We start from the raw sequence: 24,101 nt of genomic DNA on the forward strand, positions 1-24,101 counted from the left end.
CCGCTGTCCGAAAAAAAGCAGCAAAAATATGCAGCGTTGATGGGGGATAGTGTCTCATCGCAGGGTGTGGTATGCTATTCTCTGCATGATATATGCAGATGTGGACAATGCAGCAGCGAACTGGCCGCTGACATGCCGGCGACATAATGATGAACAGGTCGTGGCACTGGCAGGGGCAGCACTCCCGCCACTCCAGCCCAGAGGGAGGGAGTGATGTTGCCCCCGCCTACGGGGGCACGGGATGCAATGCTACTGTCGTGTTACGCATCAGTCTCGTGTCAAAAAATAAAAAGGGACGGACGCCTCGGAAAATAGGAGACACTTGTAGTGCATAAGTAGCCATTAATAGGTGCCATGTGCATATCGTTTTGGGGTCTAGTTTTTACGAGTATTTTGGTTACTTGAAATGCCTTCAGAGCGTGCCGTTTATTTACGATCACCATTTCAGAAGAGTGTCTGCCGGCTGTGTCGACTGTTGGAGTGGCGGACACATCTCCCTTCCGATTTGAGGATCACACGGACGACGAGCTGGAGGAGGTCTGGCAACAAGGCTGGACGCATTAAAGAAAAAAGGGTTCACATGAATTCGATTTAATGGCCTTAAACAGAGCAACAATGTAAGATTGTTTTGGAATTAAATTTCCGTTTAATGGCTTAAAACAATGTGGATTTGGGGCTATGTAGTTGGGGAAGAGTACTCCTCATCCATAATAATGGGCTTTAATTTAATTTTTAGTTGAGTTTTTAAGCAATATTGATTGGAAAAGAAAGTTATGGAACTTAACATTATTTATTAACTTTATTTTATTTATGTTTTTTTAAAAGAAAAATAACACAAGAAGGGAAAAATAATAGTTGGTTATTTACAATTGACCTGATTATCAAAATAGTATTCTTATATCATCAAGTATATCAAGTATACGCAATGTGGGTCGCGTTTCATGCATTAATCTTAACAGGAGTGTGTAGGATCTTAACCATATCTACACAGAATCTATTTATACACTCAATATAAAAGATTTGTTTCCATAATTCGACTCTTAACTGCTTATTTTTGACCATGCTTAGCCATAACGGCTATCACTGGTTATCAAAAGCTATATCCTCACTCGCAAGTCAAGAAAGTTTCGATATCGCGAAAAACCCATTACCGACTTTCCACTTCCTCAATTATTGTTGGGGGCCAAACCTTTATAAAGTGGCAGGCTTCCTACCTGGCCACACTGTCGATGTTTACGCAAATTTTGCACGTGGGCGTCCTCGGCTTACTCACGCGTCAAAAGAAACACAAACGAAGACAAAATGCTGCTGCGACGCCGCAGCGTTTCTCCCAGAAACCGGCAGCAGCAGCAGAGCAACAAGTCAACAGCATCTCATCCCAACAACAACAGCTGAGAACAAAACAAACTGCAATCAGGTAACACGGTTAAGGCAACAACAAGTTGTCGCTGCCGCAGTCACTGCCGGCGTCGCAGTGGCAGCTAGCAGAGCAGCGCCATCGCCACCATGGCCGCGGCAGCTCCCTTCGCGGCGTTTAGTGCTAGTTGGCACGCTGATCGAGACGGTACGTGGTACGGGTTCCAAAGTTTACAGATTATCGATCAGTGATCAGATATCGGGGATCACCTTTCAGGTGAAAAATTCTCAAGACAAATTGACCAATTCTTCCAACGCGGGAAGAATTCCAGGTCAACTGTAGAGTGTCTTTTTCAAATAATTAATTTCTTTTTCGAATAACTCCTTTGGCAACATAGTATTCTTCCAATACAGCATCCTCCAGCCAGGTTCGAGATCGCGTCGCGTTTGCCTTAATGGTCCCAGAGTGTTTTAATTTTTATTGGCACTAACGACGACGAGATTCAGTTGTGGAGCAGTTGCCGTGGCCGGAGGATCGCATCGCGTGCGCCCCACCTCTATATTCCCCCATAAAATCAGCTCCGTCCGTCGCGTGTGTCCCCCCCCTTTCGACGCGGATCCATTAAACTCACCTGGATTTGGTGGGACTTTGAAAAGGGTTTAAATTATCTAATGCATCCGTTTCGTTATCGATTCTTTTAGTGTGAAGTGTGGAGTCTACAAGTGTGCGATTTGTTTGATCTTGGCCCAAGGAAACCTATATATACCTATATAGATAATAATAAAAAAAAGTAAAGCAGCGGAAAAGTGTGGAAATACTCATAAAAATAACTCACGCTGCTTCCATTCTAAATACCGCGTTGACAGCCACAAGTGGCAAGTGGCATATCCAGAGCCCAAGGAGCTCCAGCTGTCTGTCTACGCGAGTGATTCACTTAGATCGCCGGAACACCAGCATCCGGGGGAGCCTCTCGAGCCACGAGAAGCGTCCTTGACTTGGAGGTGAGTGCTAAGGTTACCACCCAGACCGCCAGAGTGGTTTTGTGGGCGCTGAAGAGTGTGCTATAAATAAGCAATGGTTGTGTGGCCAAAATCTAGGCTAAGACTAAAAAGTAGTCAGGTGCGAAGTGCATTCCAAATTAATAACAGGGAATGACTTAACTCTTTAGGTTACATCTCAAGTCATATTAAAAGAGGTCTTAAGGGAAACAATTCTGGTTAGTCTACTTCTAGCACTGATTGTTTTTGAGATTGTACGATTGAGCTCCCATTTACATTCGTTTTTTATTGCAAGATAATCGTTGACAATTTATGAATATTTTTCATAAGCGCCTCGCAAGATTACAAGACACTTCACCGCCTTCTCGTATCGGATGATAAATCATGCTAATTGTTATTGTAACTCAAATACTATCGATACATATTAATTAGCCACACCCGATCCAACCGCAAACGGGCAGTGGAAGCGGCCTGTGGCATCCACAGACACCGACCGACATTAATCTATGGGGGATCTCTTGGTCTTATCTGCATAGGCGCCATAAATACCAGCGGCTAGTCATAATTTATTAATTACTGGACTTTCCACACATATTTAAAAGATCAGATTGAGGTTTCTGGCTCCATGAGAACTATGATTATGTGATCATATAAGGTCCGAGATAAAGAATTGGAATGTCGGATCTGTACAGCAGCTCCAGTTTGTTAGTGCTCTTGCCCAAATGTGGCTAGATTCCCCCAAAGACGTTAAATACATTTTGTGGTAATATTTTTCATTTTATTTGGTTTGATTTCCCCATCGGGCAGTCCGTTTCTACTGGACTCTGGGTCTGTGATCTCTGCTGCTACTCTATTCCAAGCAATTCAATTAAAAGACGCCCACAGCCAAGATCTCCATAACAATTTATAACTGCCTTTCCAAGATGTCTCAAAGACTTGCGGTTATTTTACTATTTGAATATATTACTCAACGGCAGTGGCGTCTTGGCCGAAAGGGGTATCAGAGCAGTTAATAAATGAGAATTTGATAAATATGCTTTAAAGTTTAAACTTAAAAGTTGAGTAACTTTTAGGGAAGAGATTGGTAAGAATTCCCCATATTAAGAGGGGTAAGCACTCCCTGTCTCCCTTGAACCACTCACTATCATTGATATAATATAAATCTCCCTGCATTGACCATATATAGACACTGACTTTGATATTATTAAAACATAAATAATGTTGGTATTATTGTTGGTATGTCTATTGGAATTTCCGCTGGGCAGCGAGTTATGAGTTCATAAACAAATGCAAATGAAGTGGAAAATAGTTGCAGCAGCAAATTAGCGCATCGTCAGTGGAAAGTCATTCAGACACCTTATAGGGGGAATTGGTCTTACAAATTTTAATGCTTTGTATTGATTCGAAATGAAATTTGCAATTCAAATATATACGTTACTCACACAATAAAAGTTGAGGCTTTTTGTTTGCGTTGTTTGGACTGTTTGGACCAGCGGCGTCAAAACTGTTTCAGGCCGAATGGAGAAGACGGCTTCGTTTTAATGGTTCATCAGCATAAGTTAATGGGGTTTCGGTTTTTGGCCTAATGATAGATTAAATACAATCTGAAACGTTTTGACAAGATCGCTAACAGAAAACAATAACCCTGCGCCAAAATATAAACCCTGGCTGGGCATAAAAGTATCATTTATAACCTGTTGATTAGATCCAGCTGGACCACGGAGATGTTTGATATGTATAATTTGATATTCTGCAAAGATAGCCGAGCCAAAGTTGGAGGTGTGGTCCCACAAACACCTGAAAAACTCATTTAATTATATGGCGGGCATATGCTTGGCTTGTTTATGGCATTATAATATGATTTGGGACAGATTCTAGCTGCTGGCTATGGCTAAGACGTATTTAAGGAATCCATTTTGCGTTTTTATAATTTATTCATCATAAATGAATATTTAATATTCTAGTCAGTTGAATATTTAACTTATGTATGATAGTTATTATTCTTTATTACTTTTCATATTTCTATAATTTTATCATCTTTGTTGCTGGAATTGAGCAACTTGGCAGGTGGCAATTACCATACCAGAATCCCCATCTCCATCACCCGCCTTGCCATTGAGAGGCCTTTCAATATTATGAAATAGGACACTGTGTGCCAGCACCTGAATGGTCAACATTTCAGCTGTCAACTACTATCTGTTTATGAACAAATAAGAGTCAAAATGTGAATGAGAGAAATCCGACAAAAAGACCGATCGATTGAGATACAGAAATCAATAAAATGAGGACGTCAAGTGCCGCTCCAGAGTCCGGAGTATTGAAATCGCTATTGAATCAAATCCTAATCGTGTCACCTTTCACGCATACTGCCACAGACTGCGCCGGAAGTTATACAAAGTCTATTATGATGAAACCAATTTATCAGCCGACACCAAATCAATTCAGTTCAGAGCGTTTCAGTCTTCAGTCACTTTTTGCCTCCAATTATGGACTGGCTGGAAAAAGAGATTGAACAAAGGCTGAAGAAAGTTTGTTGCAAATGAAAATCCGCTGAAGAATTTCCCTAAGTGGCTTAGTTGGGACTATGCGTTGCCTTCTCTCTCTGTCGGAGCTTGCCCCTCTCGACTTGCCTCCTTTTCACTCTTTCACGCCACTCGAGATGCGTAGGCGCCGTCATAGATTTTTTTTCATGTCAGACCAGCGACTGACAGCAGGTTTGCCAGCAATTCCGAGCTGAGACTCGAACTGAAGTCGAAGTTTTCGGCTGAGCATTTAAGCGCGGCTGATTTGATTTCAGTGACACGACGCCTGGGGCGGCGGTGGACGCGAAACTTGTCCTGCCCACACGCGACTTCAGTCGGGGCTTCAGCTGCAACAACAGCAATACCAACAGCAACATCAACATCAACAGCAGCGGCAGCCACAGCAACACCAACAACTAGCAGTAGAAAAAGTCGCGCATGCGCAGTAGCTTACCAAGCGTTTTTCTTTTCGTTTTAATTTTTGCGCCGTTTTAAACGCCCTGGGGGACGGCAACACGGCGGTTGCATGCTGCATGCTGGTGCAACGTTAAGGAAAGAGTCAAAATATTTGAATTTCTAATATTATACTAACCGAGGGCCGGCACAAGAGTGAGCCAGTGAGTCATAAAAGTTAGAAATTATTCAGATAATTGAGTTGTAAGGCAAAAATCCTATAAGATTTAGCTAATAACTAGAACTTTATTTTTAATAAAAACTTTTAAGCTTTATCTAACTATTACTGAAAGAGTTTTTTGTTTATAATGTTTATTTATGCATAAAATCCACAAAGCACAATCGGCTTAGCAACCCTCGCTACCCGGGGTTCTCGGAAAGGTTTCCTGCCCCGCCGCCTCGGGCTGACGGGCCATTCAATCTGATGAAAATGACTTTTCCGATAAGCATCAAATTTCCTTTGATGATGGACCAGAAACGCCTTTGTCACTACGCGAGAGTGACAGTCGTCGCTATGTCGGGGACGCCAAACTTGTTCAATCGCCTCATCTCAGATCAGTACGGGGTCGGTTGGGTCTAACCCGGCTAGTGGGTGAGGATTCCATCTGATCCAATCCCCCTTGATGTCCAGAGTTGCGGTTTGCGGCCGGCTGATCGCTTTGCGGCTTCCGTGTGCATTTGCCTTTGCTTAATTAAATGTCAATCAATGTACTCATCGCTTTATGGCAACCGACTTTGTCTCTGATTAGTCCGCTTTATTAAGTTGATGCCGTCTCGTCTTGGTGATGTTGATACGAGTGCGGTTGTCGCTCTGGCGTCTCTGTGGCGTGGATTTTTCTATTTGGGTTGCGTGGGTGCTGGACAGAGAAGATAGATGTACAGATGCCCGGCCTAGGCATGATCTATACCAAGCCAATGGCATTAAAAAGTATTTAATAAATTTCAGGCCTGAGGATTATGTGTTTAGGTGTACATGGGGAAGGTGGTTCCACTTCTGAATTTTATATTTTGAGGGGGATTACTTCGGATGACACTTTGTGGGAAATGTTCTGGGATCGGTAGCCGATGGACCATCTTAACTGGCTATTAATAAACGTTTCAATGAACACTTGGCACAGATCTTTTGGGTATTATGTTTGGGTTAAGTTCTTGGTAACCTTTCTCGGATTTGGAAATGGATGAATGGACTTAAGAACTTATGGGACCTTGATAGGATTCCGTTTTGAGAAGATCTTCTGAGATATATATGAAAGTCTTAGCATCTCCATCAAAGTTGTTGAATAATAAATCTACTGAATTAATTATTGAAATGATTATAAAACCTTAAGAATATTAGAACTAACAAGAAAGCACTTAGATATCTCGGACAAGGCAACCATTTTTCTACTTTTACTGCTGGATGGGTGACGATGCTGGGCTTTTGGGACTCTGGTAATTGCGATTACACCCATAAATGGTATAGATCCGATCCAACTCGGTGACATTGTAGCCAAAAGAACGAGAACCCGACAGCAATAACAACTGCCACTATAAATCCATAACTGTCAGTCAACATTTTGAACCAGTATCGGTGGAGTTGTCGTCGTGTCTTGTATGGCCATAACGACATTTGCTTTTGGTTGTGACTTCGACTCGGACTGTAACTCTCGATGTGGCTGCCTGGAGCATCTGCGACCGTTACAACATTCCTGGGACACCTTTTGAGCCGCAGCCCCAGCATCTTGGCCACATTTCTTGTGTGTTTACTTTATCATGAAAGTTGTGTAATGGCTGCAGGTTGGTCGAGGATGGCATCGGACCTGGCCGAGAACACTCTCTCGATTGGATTTGTTTGTTATGCAGTTTATAACACTTCTTGACGGTTTTGTGGCTGCTCTAGTGATGAGCCAAATGCCTAATTGCAACCGAGTTCTTCTTTTTTCTGTGGCGGGGGGCGGAATACTCAATCCATTTTACGATCGACGCTTGTTTAATGCCAATCAGTGAGTACTTAATTATACGAGCCAGATCTTACTACATTTTATTTTATTTCATTGATCGTTAAATCTGTGTATTAAACCGAATTTATGATCACTTAAAGAGATGTAAGCTGAGAGAAAAATGTGTCTACGGTAGAAGCTAACCCGGGAAAGTTATGTAAGAACCTCCTAAATTGGAAGCATTATATTTTGTCGGGATGGTCCTATTACCTTCTGGGAAATGTAAAAAAAATTACAAACTTTTCCTCTGTTTAATTCCAAAAAGTGTAGAGCTTCAACCATCAACCTTTCCGCGGAACTTCCGCTGGCGAAGCACCTGAAAATACAGAGCAGGCGAAAATAAAACTGAACGCACACATTAAATAAACATTTATTTAAGTTAAAAAGAGACAGGCCAGAAAGCATGATTGCAAAAATCCAACATAAATCTTTGGCAGCTCAAATTATCCACATTGGGAACACAAGGAAATTACAAAAAGAAATATAAAACTTAAGCTCCGAAATGCTTTATTATCATGACGCCCACAGATGGCCCATAAGATGAATGATATGGCGGAGAAGGTCCATGGAACTATGTATATTTATATAGATATACCTAGGTGATACCCGACCAAGTACTTCCGGCGCGGAGGGGACCGACAACTAAAAGGGGGAATTTATAAATCTTCATGTTAGATATTCAAAAAATGCTGCCAAAAATTTATCGATCAGTCTTTGTTGTCTTTGTTAATTTCATTCCTCCTTCTAGTCTTTTGATTTGAATTTTATTTATTATTTTATGCGATTTTATTCCGTCTTTCTATGAGTTCCAAGCAATGCCTCTAACTAGGAGATTTATTTTTAAACGTAAATAAACAACCACCGGCTGCGGGCCGAGATCTTATTTTTTTACTTCATCGTTTCATTCTTTTTTTTTATTTATATTGCAGTGGACGGAAAAACATTGGAGTGAAGAGCCCACCAGCCCCACTCGGGCTCCCCACACCACAGCGGAGAAGACTTTTGAAAAAAAAGGCCCAACGATGAATTGGATGCGCGTGCTGCTAATCGGGTTGACCGCCTTGGCGCTGACATTCGTGGAGGTTGCATCACTCTCACTGGATCCAGGTACATACACACATCATAACATGGACTGAATGACTTCAAGACAACCGACTTACCATACCTCCAATCCGCTAAACTCTTTCTCGCGACATGATTGTGGGTCCAAACACTAAAAAGAAAAGTCGATTTTCAGCATGAGCTTTGAAATTGTAATTTTTTATAATTTTTTGTTGATGGTATTACTAAATTGGGGCTTAATTTTTCTAGTTTAAACTTTAAAGAGTAAAGCATGTGATTATGGCTTATGATTGCCAGAAGTACTAGGTATCGTAATGTCATGTAACTTGCTTCATTATCATAGGCCTTTTCTTGACTTTCCTCTTATATATTTTGTTCATAAGAACTCTTTCTATGACATGTTTCCTCCAAAGTTTTCCCTCAGTGCATTCAAGCATACATTTTTACCGTTTTTTATGGTTAAACATGCGAATACAAACGATCGCACGAGGCCCCAAACGTCAATATTTGCCGAGAAACGCCCGAAAGCCAAACTTTTGGTTACCAACTTAGCGATTTATGTAAATCTCGAACTGAAATCCCAATGCAAACGTCGCCGGGCCGACAGCTCGGGTCACTAGTCGTTGACTTGGCGACCTCCCCGTGCCGTAAATGGCGCTGGTGGTGTCCGATCACGAATGCAATTTTTATGCCCGTGTCCTAAAGCCACATGCCCCAAAGCCATATCCATGTGGGGGAAGGTCACCTGGCATGAGCCTGTCAAATACAGCCCGAAGACAGTATGACAAATAACCGCACAAATGCGTGAAATTCTATATAGAGTTGGCGGGATGGATTCCTAGGCCTTGTTGGATTGTGCAAATACTGCTTGTATTTATTTGGGTTAACACGACTAGCGGCATTAGGGGCGATCTCGCTGGGTGACCAAAATAAATAGTTCCATGTTCCGTGTGGCCGAAGTGTGGTAACCGATTGCCAATGTTTGTGGATAAATAGAGCAAGTGGCTAAGACCCGCGTGGAGATTGACAAACATGACCCAATCTTAATCTTTATTTGTATTGATTTGGTAATTCAATCTGTTTGAATTCGGTAGAACGGAAGTGGTTCTTAACGGTTGGAATAAGGGATTCCACTGATCACCGAAATGGAACAAAGATAAGGCACGAATGTGGATTTATAAACCTGACAGTTGATAAAATGAAGAAAATATATTTATAAGCAAATACTCTTAATTACTTAAAAATATTGTTTATCAACAGTTGCTTCAGCTGAACTGGAACAGTTTATACGAAAAGGAGATGTGGTTATATCAACACGCCATATACGGTAAGGAACCCCAGGCTCTCCAAAACCCTAAACAAAAACTTATAAAGAGTATTATTGTTTAGACCTCGTCGTAAGCTACACATCTCCATAGAGGCCCTCTTCATGATTGATTTCCCCATGCTGAAGCACAAGATGTCCTTCTTCCTGGACCGCAAACAGCAGCGTGTCACTCTGGACATCAGTGCCAACGGCGCCACCGAGTCGCGCAACTTCGAGATACCCAACATCAACGAGACCAGCACCATCAGGTCCCTGGCTCTGCAGTTCTCCAAGAATCGCATAACCCTCTATGTGGACTGCAAGGCGAGCACGCATCACGACATTGACATGAACCTGGCCAAGTTGTACACCCAAATGGACGATCCGGTGATTAAGCTGGTGAGTCAAGACCCAGGTGGTGGGTTTGGATAAGACAGAGAGAAATACCTTCTTTATTGACAGTTTCGTGAGCGCAAGTATCCCCTGCTTTTCGACGGGGACATGGAGCATTCCCTGCAGCGGGCCAATTGCCAGAAGGGTCTCCATCGGCGGGGCAATCGCCGCATGCTGCGCAACAAGATCACAGAACGTGGTAAGTTGCAACCCACCTTTGGAATAAATATTATTATAAACTGAAGACTTACATGTATTTCAAAAAACTTTTACTCTTTTCTTATACCTCTATCACTTCAGAGAAAAACAAGAAGCGTGATGTCCGTTACTGGAATGAGCCAACGATCGCCGGGGATAGAGTCCGGGAGGATCACAGACATCAGGAGGTGCCTACTGAGGTGGAGCGTGGTGATATCCCTGTTCTGCATGGCGATTGTGAAGGTAGGTGGCCCAGTCCCTTTCCCAACCACATAGACAGACAGCCACCCATCACCCTACCCACTGGCAGTCGGTTTATTATCGCCTGACAGTCGGTAGTCCCGGACCAGTCAACGGATCTTGGCCCCAAAGGCGTGGCCCCACCCAAAACGGTGGCTTCCCACGAAACCGAGGGCTGGGCTGGCGTAGATGTTGGCTTTGATGAAATTATTTGGCTTTTGTCAGTTGGCGTTTATGTCACTCGAGGAACATAATTCAATTAGGCAAATGTAGTGGAACAACCTGAACCGGAGCGGAGTACGCATGTAGGTTGGGGAACTAAATAATCGGGGGATTGTTGCACTGAGTGGGGGCCAGAGACTTCAATGGCATGTGCAAGTGAATGAACAAGGCCTTGAAAATTGGAAAAGACCTCTACGAAGTGCAACAGAAAATCAAGAAATAAAAAACAAACTATGAGAATGTTAAGAAAAGTTCTTGTTTATTTATACTTTCCTTAAAAAAAGAATTTGTTGAAAAAACATTAAGAATAATTAAATTTTTTGACATTGATTGAGTATGTTCAAGATTGCCAATATGTGGGCTGGCTAAAATACAAAATGGGCAACAAAATACTTGCCTTAAAACCTCATAGCAAGAATATTTGGCCTTAAGTAACACGAAGCTCCTTATACGTAGTGCCAGCATCCGGGCTAACACCCTTGTAATCCGATGTTGCCATTACCAATTTGTGCCTGTCCTTGAGCATTACGGTCTTCATTAGGCTGCAATAACCTATCTTCACTTAACCCGCTAATGCCTTATAAATCTGGCACGCAATTAATAACGAGCCATACGCACCTCTAGGTTTGTGCCGAGATATAGCCATAAATACCTTCATCGAAGTCACTTTCTGGCCAATAAGTCGCCGCTAAGTGCTCGTTGGAGGGATGAGGGAGAGTGTACGGGGGCTGGAGAAGGAGGCGCCCACAGTGCGACAACACTAATGAACACCGAGATACGACAAAGCCCCTGTTCGCAGTGTGTTAGGTTGTGCACTCGTTGGGGGCTTTGAGCCCGGTGTCGAGCCGGCATAATTATTATTTATCTGGCTCAGAGCAAAGACACCAAATTGGTAGCCCGTTCTGATCTGTACCCACACAATCTGCAAATATGCATAGTAAGAAACTCGACTCGATGCACTTGAAAAAATAGCTATTAATAAATAATATAGAGGGTTTGACATACGAATGTGGTTTCAAAGTGGTTTCAAGCTCTAAAATCTTATAAAAAATTGTATCTATAATATTAAGAGTATTTTTCAAGTGCATATGATTCGAGTACGGGGCGGCTTATAAATCGCAAAGGCGAAGGCAATGGCAACGGCAAAACGTAATGAATGAATTACGTGGCTACGCCGACCAACCAGATACGAGCGAAGGTTGTCAAATGTAACCAAAACGAGATTGGAGCATTCTAAAGCCAGGCATCGTGGATCGGGAGGGGAGGACGTGGAGCAGATCTAGAGGCCCCAGATCTGACTTGGAACGGATGCGTTTGGGCGTTAAGGCGGCGGCGGCATTTTCAATGTTGACAAAACTCATTGAGGCACTCAGGGCCCGGACCAGAGCGACAAAATCAGACAGATGTGCTTATGGAACCGATCACGAAGTTGAACTAGTTTAGTTGTTACAATGTGTCTTACATGCTGTTGTACATCTTGAGGGGTCTAGAGATGGCAAGGATACTAAGAGGAATCAGTAATACTGTTGAGTATCGAAAACTATAGGCTTAAGTTACCTTAATCCATGAGGTAACTCATTCATCGCTAAGCCCATCCTAGCAAAAACCCACGCACTAGGTATATATATCCTGAACAAACCCATAATCCTCGATCAATTGGCACACTGACTCACCTCTAAAGGGGAGCCGGAAAATCGGAATCGAGAGTCAGGCTTTGTTGTCTCATTGCATTAAGCTGCACTTAAACGCCAAACGCATTAGCAGCTGTTCGAGTCCCCGACTCCCGGAGGCAGGAGTCCATTGGAGCGACAAAGCGGATTAGGTTGCAATCAGAGGTTCCACACACTATCCTCTCTCCAAGCGCGATCTCGTTTGTTGTTTTCGCATCGGTTAGACCTTAATCTTGTCAGACGCTCGAACGCTTCCCACACACATTTGCCATATGCCGTATTCCGTATGCCACTCGCCAAGTCCGGGGAGGGTGTGGAGGGTGTTGGTGAATTATTGTTGCTTTATTTAAAGTCCCGAACATCTGAGGACCCCCATCCCCTTTAAACTCGAATCCGTCTTAACGCTAAACTGCACGTTGTGCTCATTGTTCCAAACAGACGCCCTCGCACGCTCGCTGAGCGATTTACTGGCATTGGTTAAGCTCCTCCGCGAGGACGTCGCCCACCAGCGCCAGGAGATAGCCTACCTGCGGATGCTCTTGGAGAACTGTGCCGGCTGCAAGAATCCCCTGAGTCCAGATAACCAATTGCGCCTCGAAGACTGCCGCAACGCGAATCCTTGTTATCCAGGTAAGCCACGTTTTCCCAAAAATAAATAATAATTCAATTTGGAATTATCTGCAAGTTACGTGGGACAAGGTTATGCCTTTTATAAGGAAAGATTTTATTTACTCTTACATTACTCCATTTAAAGGCAATACTTTGCTATCTTTCCTATTTCCTTTTAGGAGTGGAGTGCCTGGACTCGGCGTCTGGTCCCAGATGTGGCCATTGTCCCATTGGTTTCTTCGGAGATGGCAAGACCTGCAAGCCGGGCGTCACCTGCGCCCAACTGGTGTGCTATCCGTAAGTCTCTCCTGCATCCTTATACATACCTATATATATACTGTTGAGCTTGCACTTTTGTGCAACTTTTTCGAAAATTAACGCAGCTTGTGGAGTTTTTTTAATGGCGTCAAGGGCGTGGCAGCGCATCCATGTTAATTGTATTTGTCATGCTGGGACTCCGAGGGCTTGAAAAGCGCCGCCGTCCGAAAGGCTCCTTCTTCCCTGCCTGACTGTGCAATTATTTGCATTTGGCCTTAATGGCAATTTGATGTTGTTTATGGTTTGATGATCTAGCCAAACAACGGCTAGACCGGCCCTGGTGTAACTCCTTGACAGGAACCTCAAAGTCGGAACTCAGTCATATGCATATCTATATCTGTGATTGATAAGCACGTGATGGCCATATTGAGAAGACACATTTAGGCCTTTATTCGCTTAGTGAATTCTACGAATAAATGGGAACAAGGAGCCGTGGCCTTAAGCTGGTTACCCAGAACCAAGTAAGTGGATTGGGCTTAATGGCAGTGAGTCATGCGAGTGATTCTGGAACCAGTTTTCTCACCTCTCCCCATCCGATAAGATACTTGGAGATCGTAGATATGTCAATTCAACTTCCTAATCCCTTGTCACATTGAAAGTTTTTCCATTTCTTACACATTTCGTTTTTTTTTTTATCAAGACGGGCTAAGATTGTTTAGGCCAATGAAGTCGAAAGATAAATATTCAAATGATCTCTTAGAAGGGGGTCTTATCTGGCAAATGATCTCTTTGATGTGTTTAAGATTAGAAATAGAAAGAAAGAGGTAGAAATTTGGTCAAATCAATTTAGATTCATATTCCGGTCACCTGCTGACATAATTTAAACATCAAAACTGTGCCTCACAAGGAAAACCTTTCATTAACTATGATAACTTTACCAAACACCCACAAAATCGTATGAAGTTGTCGGTGTCAGACCGGAAGAGTCTATCACAGCCGGAAACCTACACATTTAATAGTAATAGTTACCTACACATTTAATAGTTGAAATATATTCATAAAATGTCAACTACTGTAAATCATACTCGTAATAAGAAAAGCTGTGTGTTTTGGCATACTTTAGAATACCTCTTAAGACATTTATGATTTTAGAAAGCTGGCAATATTGTCGACTGGCGACCCGCATTGTCGAAAATATAACCCGGGGGACCCTAATAAAAACATTATATCTGGGAGTTCCCCAGCTCACGGCCTGCGCTAACGAAAACGTCATAAATATGTTAAACAAAACTATAACAAGTTATGCGATGTAACGGAGCTGCAGAGACCGCAGTGGATATTGTTCTACAAAATGCAACAAAACCATTGGCAATCCAGAACGAGAAGCTGTGAGGTCTGGACCACAAATGGCACTTGAAAAAGCCGCATAAATTAGTTAAATGTGATCCGGAATAAAGAACCCGCACCCATTTCGACGGAACCCCGATACTACGAAACCCCACAACTCCGACGCTCGGGTTCTTCAGATCTGAGGACTGACTGACTTCATTGTGTCAAAACACTTAAAGTGATTTCTGTTATTTCTGGTCTCTGACCACCAGGGACCCGGGGAAATGCGAGATGCTAGGCTCTCCTGGCCACGCGCATAGGAAGCATTCGACCATAAATTTGTGTAAATTATTGAAAAGAGCCCCCGGACCGGCCAAGAAGAACCTATAGAACCGGGTATATTGTAGGTGTCTAGGGATCGGATGGCCCCACTGTGGCTTGTTTGCTTTTTCGATTGGTTTGCCTGGGCTGACTGGTTGCCCGGCTGTCTGTTTGCCGGCAAGGTGTGCCCCTGGCTGACCGTATTTTAATTTGCATAAAATTGTTTTAAATGTTGTCACGACGACGCTGGCCGACGCCGACTCGTTACTGTCATCTTTCATTATCGATGAAATGTGGCCCGATGCGTGTGGTAGGCCCAAAACTGATACTCCATTCCAATCATTTTAATTTAGAACCCACCAACTGTCATCTGAATCAAATGCGGCGTCATGGGCTAACATGGTCAGCGCTTTGTCTTTTTTGGTTCGATTTCGAGTTCCATTCTTTTGGAGACCCTGGAAGACGATCGATTCTATTAAAAGGTCGTAAAACTTGCGCTAATGACATGCACACCTGTTGATCCTTTGTTGTGGCAGATATTGTGTGTTTTATGGGGGTATCCACTGTTTTAGGTCGAAAATATTCCTTTGGATATTGGTCTTGCTGTTTATGGGTTCTATTGTGATATCTGAAATCATTTTAACGTTCTAGGGGTTTTTGGTAGCGTTCTAAATTGAATGAAACTTTTCTTATATTTTCCAGGAAAGGTATATAAAATAAAAAACCTTGGAAAAGGTTACTTTTAATTGAAAAATGGAGGGGAGAGGTTTTTGGAGAAAGTCTATGACTAAGATAGAAGATACACCACATTATTGCATACTTTTATGAGCTTCATCTTCTATGAGCTAGATAGTCACTCTTTTCCTTGTGTCCTATTGGCTTTTAAGACTTTAAGCTTAAATCCAAAAGTATGACCCATCCAAGTTTCCCTTCATACCAGCTTAAGTTCTCAAAACCAAGCAGAATTCTTAAAACAAATAATACAAATTGCCTTTGTATACCACTATCTGCCTTAAACCCTTTACAAGTATTTGCTTTTCGCATTCCCACAGCACTTTCCATTTCCAAGAGCCCAGACTCAGGTGAGTCCGACCACCTAATCGACCACCTGAAAAGCCAATCATAACTTGGCCCCAGGCCGATGACAGTTGGGGCGCCTCCGCCCCAAAAGTTTTCACTGCGCACACTTTTTTGTTCAATTTAAATTATGCATATGATGAAATAATCAGCAATGCAATCAAGCTTCAGACTTTGGGCCAAAAGAGAGATTATATTACCATCTTAAGATGGGAGATAACGATTGGGAGTGTGATTCCTAGGCCCATGGCAGCTGCAACATGTGTTCGGGCATGTTGGACACAGAATTCCATGCAGCGACAGAATACCATTGAATTGTGGCAACTTTCCCACAGAATCTCAATTTTCTTCTTCACAATTTTCTTGGCCTCATCCCCCCTTAGGCCCCTCGGCCATAGTCGGCGGTTGTTGGCCCAAACAAAACGTTTAAAAAGCGGGAAACCGAAAGAAAGGAAGCAGCAGAGAGCTGGTTCACAGCTTCGAAACATCAAAGTTCGGTGGAACGCATATATCTCAGTGTGAATCAAGTTCGCCTACGCATTGGAAAAAAGTGGATCCATTGATTCCAAGCCGTTTCGCTGGATATGTTGTTTTTTCTTTTTATTTTTGTTGTCTTCTTGTTTTTGTAGCCATGGCTGTTGACTTCGCGTTGGACTGCTTGAATTCAAATTAATAGTTGACTGGCAGCGAATCGAACTCGGGCCACGTTTATACCTGAGCTGAGTTTACGATAACTTCAAATACAAAGTTTTCTAAGGCCAAGGCCGAGTATTAGACCTGATAACAATTAGCTACTATATTAAGTTAGTAGCTGCTCTAAGTAAAACCTCTAGGATTAATTTAGAAATTAATTCATTAAGTGCAATATTCATATGGCTGATTTAATTTAATTACAGCCATTAAGTTAATGCCTTAATGGGGTTTCTTGATGTCCATCCCACGTTAGAGTTCTACAATAATCCGCAATGCCGCATAAACTTTTTATGTTGGCCCAGTGCTGTTGCCACGCCAGTTGTCTTGGCCAAGCTCAGGCGCACCAATGAAAACAAAAACAAGCCCAGGCTGAGGCTGAGGCACAGGCCAAGCCGAGATCAGGCCCGAGCCAAAGGGGCCCAGAGTCGAGCCAAGATCTTGAGTTGGAGCTGGAGCTGCAGATGGAGATGGCGATGGAGTCAGAGTTGGAGCCCCAACCGCATAGATAAGTGGCCTGTGGCAAAATAAACGCCGCTTTATGGCAGTTAGCTGCAGTTTGTCCAAAGCGTGCGCCACATTCGAGGATTGTGGAAGATTGAGGATGGTGGCATTGCTTTTTCCCAGTCCCATTCTCTGGCCCCACTCCCTGCCCTTGGAAATGGAAAAAAGGGAGCTCCTTGGAGTGGCAGCCAAGTGTTTGCTGGCTCTTTTGTTGTTGGTGGGCATTTGCATGGCATGCGCTACCATTAGAAGCCGTTTGGGAGAGGTTAATGGCTGGGGAGCGAATTTTCGGGGAGTACGCCACAAGAATAAGGGTTACGATCCAGTCGAATGGCTAATTGACTATAAAACTATCCCAATAAGTACTATTCCAGCTTAAATATATGATGGCCTCTAATAATATTACATCTTAGGGTTATTATATATTATTTTCTTGTTACCACTGTAACCCCTGCCTACCAGCACTTGTCTGGAATATGGCTAAAAGCCTTTGCATGCTTCACAACCATGTTCACACATTACTCAGACGGTGCTCCTTCTCGGGACCAGCAGGGCTCTGCCCTCCTTCTAAGGCTCTTGGGTCCAGTGTTTGAACTGGACTTGGTTTTCGACTCGAAGGCTCAGAGGATCAGAGAAACGGAGGCTGGGAGGATAGGGCCAGCAAATTGGAATTATGAATTATGAATGCGTGGTTAATAAAACGAACGTCCCGAGAGAGAACGGCAGTCAAGACAGGGCTAAGTCCGTCATGCCAACAAGGTAGGAGGAGGGTCAGTGGCTGAAATGCTAATGCGTTCCTCGCTGCGCTTGACTGGATATTTTCCCAGCACTCAAACGATGCCGCGATGCCACAATGCGGCAGACCCAGACAATATGGTCGAATGAACTGAAACAAAGCAGAAAAGTGCAAAGTGATGGCCAGCGGGAGGGCCAATAGATGCTGCGGAGAAGGAGCTGGAGGCACCTGGGAACGGAGCCGGAAAGCGAAAACCCCTACGCAACTTCGGATGATGTCCAGGTACTCCGCCTCGACTCCCAACTGAACGCTTGCCACTTAAGTACTTAACACTTTTGGCTAATTGCGCCTTACCAGTTGGAGGCAAGCCCCGAAATGCTTCCACCCAAAAACTCCGAGTGGATCTTGACAAGTGTGCACGGTTGGCCACCGGTGGGTATGCCAAAGTCAAGAGCTGATGGATCCCATCGACTGACAGCTCCAAAAAATAACAAAAATATAAGTCGACTTACGAACGGCCATGTACATCTAATGTTATTCTAATACTCTGTAGGGGGCGTTTTTTATCCTAAGTATGATATTTATAGAAGTTTCTTTTAAAATAACAAGGTAGTGTTGAACCTTGAATTGTTGTTATAATCTATAGATTGGTTTCCAATTACTTATTTTACATTTCATTAATTTGGCTTGATTAATGTTTAATATATACCTCTAGAAGTTCAACAAAGAAACTAGTTTCTGCCACTAGTATCTATTACAAACTAAAATAAAATTTGAGATTATCTTAAGGGTATTCCCTTAGTCTTACTGGAATCCTCTACTCCAACCCAACTTAAAATTTGTGTTGTTTCGGCCAGGTCCAAAGACCTCTTACGACTTAAACTTCCGGCAGGAGCAGGCACTCTGTGTGCTTAGTCATAAAATATTGGAAACTATGGCTTCTGGGTCAGTTGGGCACGGTAGTTCTGGCAGATGGGTGATTTTCCTAGAAAATTGGTCTGTCATGAGTTATGTCCTGACAAAGTGGAAAGCAAAACGAACCGCCAAACTGCAGACTTGGTCTTGGATGAAGATGGGCCAAAATCGACCAAATGGTCAGCTTATGGCAACCGGAGGACCAGACCAGTAACTGTAACCCCGAACTCTGGCGAACTAATGACCATGTCATGATATGTAAATATTTTGCAAGCCATAAGCAATCCCACACTCTGGAGCATAAATAAGGAACGGCTGGGGAGAAATTTACATGCATGCAATGCAGTTGTTTTGGCCATCGGCTATCCGGCCTACACACCGGCCTGGTCAGTCCGTCTCCTCTGGTCTTCCTTTATTTATTTGTGTTTCGCTGGCTTTTAATAAGATTTTCTTGTAATTGTAATTTGTTTTCTTTTTGGAATCTTCTGTTGTCTTCCTGTACGAAAATCCACCTGAGGAGGAAGGGGGGTATGGGGGACGGAGAATCCCTCATGTCTTGTTGCTTTGTCGGTGTTTTGTGACCCTCGCCAGGGGTACCCCTGATGGCCCTGATCCCTCCCACCCTCGTGATCCCCCGGCGACTGTAACCTTTTCTCTTTTCACCGCTGACTGGCTGAATGGCTTTTGTGTAACCGTTTCGACTAAACATCATTAATAAATATGCCTTTGTATGCTCGAGACCGTGTCCCAACATTAACAGCCTTTTGTTGCTGTTTGTTCCTGCCTGTCGGTATTAATAATAATAAACAATATGCCCAGCAAATATCCTCCCCATCCTCGGCGGCATTAACCACAATATGTGTTGTCGTTTTCCATTGCAGAGGCGTTCAGTGTCGTGATACCGTGAATGGGGCGCAGTGTGACTCCTGTCCGGTTGGCTACGAAGGTGATGGACGCACATGTTCCCTACGAAATCCTTGCCTGGACACCCCATGCCCCTCAGGTAAGTTCCTCTCTCCAGCCAATCAATTGGCTTGGAGTGGTCTCTTTTGGGCTTGTTTTGAGCCCAGTCTTTATCCCATTTCAGGTTAGCCATGTGAAGTTTCTTTTTTTTCGGGTACCGATTGATTTTATGGCTAATTTGGGTTTGTCGTGCCATCAACTCAGTTGTGAGTGGGTTGATTGCCAGACGTAGAACCATATAGGAGTTCCCAACAAAATTAGAGTTGTTAGAGAGTTTAATTTGATTAGAAGTTTTGTTGGGAGTAAGCTAAAAAGAATGTTAATTGAATAAGAAAACTTTGATAGGTTTTTTTTCATTTATAAAGACTTTTAAGAATTAAAGTATTAGGTTTTATTTTTCAAAAATACTATGAGACTTGTAACATAATAACGAATAATAGGACCTAGCTTTAAACCCAGTCGGATGGCTTTGTTTTGTAAATATTTAATGCTTATAGCTAACAATGTTTTTGGGTTATGGAATCGGAATTAATTGATTAAAGCTTAAAAATGAAAATTAAAAAAAAAAATATATATAATAAACCCCTCACACAATCTATAGTATAAACATACCACATTCAATACAATGTAGAGTACTCAATTCACACGACTATTTGATTTATTAATGGCCACCGTGGGCAACTTTGGGGCTCTGAGGACTTTCCGGCCAATAAACCCTTTTGATTGAATAAAAAACCCTTGAAAATTATATGGTACCTGTGGGTAATTTCTGTCTTCCCGCGAATGTGTGAAACAAAACGACTAATCAGGGCTGGGATGCCCAGTAAGGTCCAAAGTTGCAGACCCGGAGAGTCATCATTGGTTGGTTGAGGCGTGCTGGAATGTTGGGGCCTTATATGTTAAGTTGGCTAATTGATTTGCGGCAAAAGCACAAAGTGCAGAGTGCCAGTAGGCGGACTGAGTCGGCACACTCATATGGGGCACATCACAAATGAATTATCTGATTACTAATATACCATTCTCATTTGTATTAGGCAACATTCTAGTGCCCTCGCATAATGTGCAACACTATCAGAGGCAGAGCCAGTACACGGCCCGCAAATACTCGGTCGTAACGAACTAATCCACAGCGGGAGAAGCAAGAACAACGTTTTTATTAAGATATATACATAATATATATTACAAACAGAAGAATCCAGAAAGTGCACATACTGAATAACTACCTATATAAAATAGTCATAAGTTGTAAGCTCTACGATTGGCAAACAGCGGAATTCAAAGTATTAGCAATCCACGAAAAAATAACTAAATAATTATTCATTTTGCTACTTAACACTGTCTAAGAAAATATATATATTCTGGAAATCAATTATAGAATAGAGTATGCATTAAAAACTGAAAATTAAATGCCCAGAAAGTGGAGTCTATAAACGTGTAACGAAATTTGTTCCCCCTTGGACCGAAATCTCCCAATTATTGTAATAAAATATAAAATATATGAAACCGTGTACGCTGTTATTCTTTGGTATTAAATAAATAAACTCAACCATTGGCTATACAAAAATTTGTTTATTTGTTTTTGAAATCATTCACCCTATCCCCTCACTGCTATTATCACATCATCATGTTTATAAACTATCATTTTCTGGTCATGCCTTCAAAGATACAAAGATCAGGGTAAGTGGATGGGATAATTACATTTCATTCTCTCTAGTATAGAGGGGGTTTTCAGTGTTATTAGATATTCGTCATTAATATAATCATTAAACCACTTAACCAAACTTAACCACCATTAATATACTATTTTATTTAATAGCTGGATATACATGTAGACTTCTTAAAAAAAATTTAAGGAGTTTTAAAAAACATATTCTCTCTCTTTATACAAAATTGAAAATAATCTAGATGAGACAAAGCCTTTAAAATGTTTAAATTATATTTTCTGAAGGTGCTCAGTGTCTCCAGGTGGGTTTCCCGCCTTACTTCCAATGCATATCCTGCCAAAAGGGTCAGGAGATCAATGGCACCAGCTGCCGGGACGTGGACGAGTGCCGTCTGTATAATCCCTGCGATGAGCGCACAATCTGTACTAACCTTAATCCTGGCTTCCAATGTGGTCCCTGTCCTCCCGGCTATGATGGAGTGCATGTCCATGGTTACTATGCTGAGCATCTTTCGGTGGACTACCGCAGACAAACCTGCCAGGACGTGGATGAATGCCTATCAGGATTCTTTCGATGTCCTGAAAATTCCTTATGTATCAACGAACTTGTGAGTTTTAGAATCAAGAGTCTTATGAATCATATTCGATTGCTATTTCCAAAGGGCTCATACAGATGCCAGTGCTTTGAAGGCTTCGTGAAGAACGGCACCTACAGCTGCCTGGAGAGATCCTCTGTGGCTGTCTGTCCGGATGGAAACATATGCGACCGCAATGCCCAGTGCCTTCTGTTGGACAACCAGCGTTTCAAGTGCCATTGCAGTGTGGGTTGGGCGGGCAACGGATTGGTGTGTGGAAGGGACCGGGATCTGGATGGCTGGCCGGACCAGTCACTCTCCTGTCCAGAGCTCCACTGTCGAAAGGACAATTGCCCAGATCTGCCCAACTCAGGGCAGGAGGACGCCGACCTGGACGGCTTTGGCGATGGCTGTGACGAAGATGCTGACGGTGACCTTGTGTTGAACAACAAGGACAACTGCCCACTGAGGTACAACACCGAACAGGTGGACTCGGACGGGGATGGGGTGGGCGATGTGTGCGACAACTGCATTCACAGACACAATCCCCGCCAGGAGGACGCCGATGGAGACGGGCGGGGCAACGAGTGTGACGAGGACGCGGATAACGACTCGATACCCAACGGGGAAGACAACTGCCCACTATTGGCCAATCCCAACCAGGCGGATGTGGACAACGACGGCGTGGGCGATGGCTGCGATAACTGCCCCACCATCCCCAATCCCACTCAGGAGGATCGCGATATGGACTTTGTGGGCAATGCGTGTGACAGTGGCATCGATGGCGATGACGATGGCATCCAGGACTCGGAGGACAACTGTCCAATGGTAAGCAACTCCGATCAGCTGGACACTGATGAGGATGGCAAGGGCGACGCCTGCGATGACGACATGGATGGCGACGGTATTCCCAACTACAGGGACAACTGCCCGCTGGTGAAGAACCCGAAGCAGCTAGACTTTGATCGCAATGGCAAAGGGGATCTTTGCCAGGAGGACGAGGATGATGACGGTGTGCCAAACATTATAGACAATTGCCCCAACAACTCGATGATCCATCACACGGACTTCCGAACCCTCCGCACGATCGCCTTGGATCCGCATGGCGATTCGCAGCAGGATCCCAACTGGGTGGTCCATGCCAATGGAACTGAGATCGTCCAGACCCTCAACTCGGATCCTGGCCTGGCTGTGGGTCGCGATTCCTTCGGTGGCGTGGACTTCGAGGGCACCTTCTACGTAAACGATGACACAGACGATGACTATGCCGGGTTTGTGTTCAGTTATCAGAGCAACCACAAGTACTACGTGGTGCAGTGGAAAAAGGGCTCCCAGACCTACTGGGAGGCGGAACCATTCATTGCGTCCGCCTCCCCGGGCATCCAGATCAAGCTGGTGGATAGCCTCACGGGCCCGGGGTCCAGGATGCGAAATAGCCTGTGGCATGAAGGTGATACTCCTGGCGAGGCGCGATTACTGTGGAAGGAGCCGCGAAACACCGGTTGGAAAGAGCGCACCCCCTACCGCTGGTCACTGGTGCATCGCCCGGCCATCGGCCTCATCCGCCTGCAGTGAGTCATACATTTTCTATGACAGGTTCCCATAATACTCATTCTCCATCTCCCATAGAATGTTCGAGGGCCATCGGCTAATCATCGACTCGGGCAACGTCTACGATTCCACGTTGAAGGGCGGACGACTGGGCGTGTTCTGCTTCTCCCAGGAGATGATTATATGGTCGAATCTAAACTACAAGTGCAACAGTGAGTATAGAAGAGTCTCTAGCCCTTCAGATTGACATTCGTACTCCCTTCCATCCTTCAAAAACAGACCATGTGGACTCCTTCATCTACAATGAGCTGCCTGATCATCTCAAGCTGAAAGTTGAGTTGCAGAACTGAAGATGCCTTCAGGGGCTAGAGCCTCCCTTGCCATCATTTTTAACCAAATTACTATTTAACATTTAACTAAATAATGTACTAAGTAAAAAAAAAAGGTATAACTGCCCAAGAATATGGGGGAGTGTTTCTTTATGGGAGAATATATAATATTTCCACACAG

General features: G+C 43.5%; 1 protein-coding gene across 3 annotated transcripts; it reads left to right on the forward strand.

Moving 5' to 3' along the window:
* The first annotated feature begins 1,567 nt into the window (after positions 1 to 1,567).
* On the forward strand, positions 1,568 to 24,027 carry LOC108125084 (cartilage oligomeric matrix protein). 3 transcript variants are annotated; one of them, XM_043212535.2, is made up of 14 exons: positions 1,568 to 1,633; positions 2,059 to 2,358; positions 8,239 to 8,416; positions 9,632 to 9,698; positions 9,761 to 10,076; positions 10,140 to 10,269; positions 10,371 to 10,511; positions 12,839 to 13,030; positions 13,189 to 13,306; positions 19,721 to 19,842; positions 21,751 to 22,073; positions 22,128 to 23,611; positions 23,670 to 23,803; positions 23,871 to 24,027. In XM_043212535.2, exons 3-14 carry the CDS (start codon positions 8,332 to 8,334, stop codon positions 23,939 to 23,941), a joined length of 3,183 nt encoding a protein of 1,060 aa, XP_043068470.1. In that variant the 5' UTR covers positions 1,568 to 1,633; positions 2,059 to 2,358; positions 8,239 to 8,331; the 3' UTR covers positions 23,942 to 24,027. The 3 variants fall into 3 exon arrangements, with proteins under 3 accessions (XP_043068470.1, XP_017096632.2, XP_070133865.1); XM_017241143.3 differs by lacking the exons at positions 1,568 to 1,633; positions 21,751 to 22,073; positions 22,128 to 23,611; positions 23,670 to 23,803; positions 23,871 to 24,027 and adding an exon at positions 20,837 to 21,305 and having other exon boundaries at positions 2,092 to 2,358; XM_070277764.1 differs by lacking the exons at positions 1,568 to 1,633; positions 2,059 to 2,358; positions 8,239 to 8,416; ... (2 more) ...; positions 10,140 to 10,269; positions 10,371 to 10,511 and having other exon boundaries at positions 12,900 to 13,030; positions 19,723 to 19,842.
* The last annotated feature ends 74 nt before the right edge of the window (positions 24,028 to 24,101 follow it).

Source organism: Drosophila bipectinata, chromosome 2L, assembly GCF_030179905.1.
Source record: "Drosophila bipectinata strain 14024-0381.07 chromosome 2L, DbipHiC1v2, whole genome shotgun sequence".
NCBI lineage: Eukaryota > Metazoa > Arthropoda > Insecta > Diptera > Drosophilidae > Drosophila > Drosophila bipectinata.

Coding starts and splice junctions, on each gene's coding strand:
- LOC108125084 (XM_043212535.2), top strand. CDS start 8,332: ATGAATTGGATGCGCGTGCTGCTAATCGGGTTGACCGCCTTGGCGCTG. Junction 9,699..9,760: donor ATATCAACACGCCATATACG/GTAAGGAACCCC, acceptor ATTATTGTTTAG/ACCTCGTCGTAAGCTACACA. Junction 10,270..10,370: donor CAACAAGATCACAGAACGTG/GTAAGTTGCAAC, acceptor CTATCACTTCAG/AGAAAAACAAGAAGCGTGAT.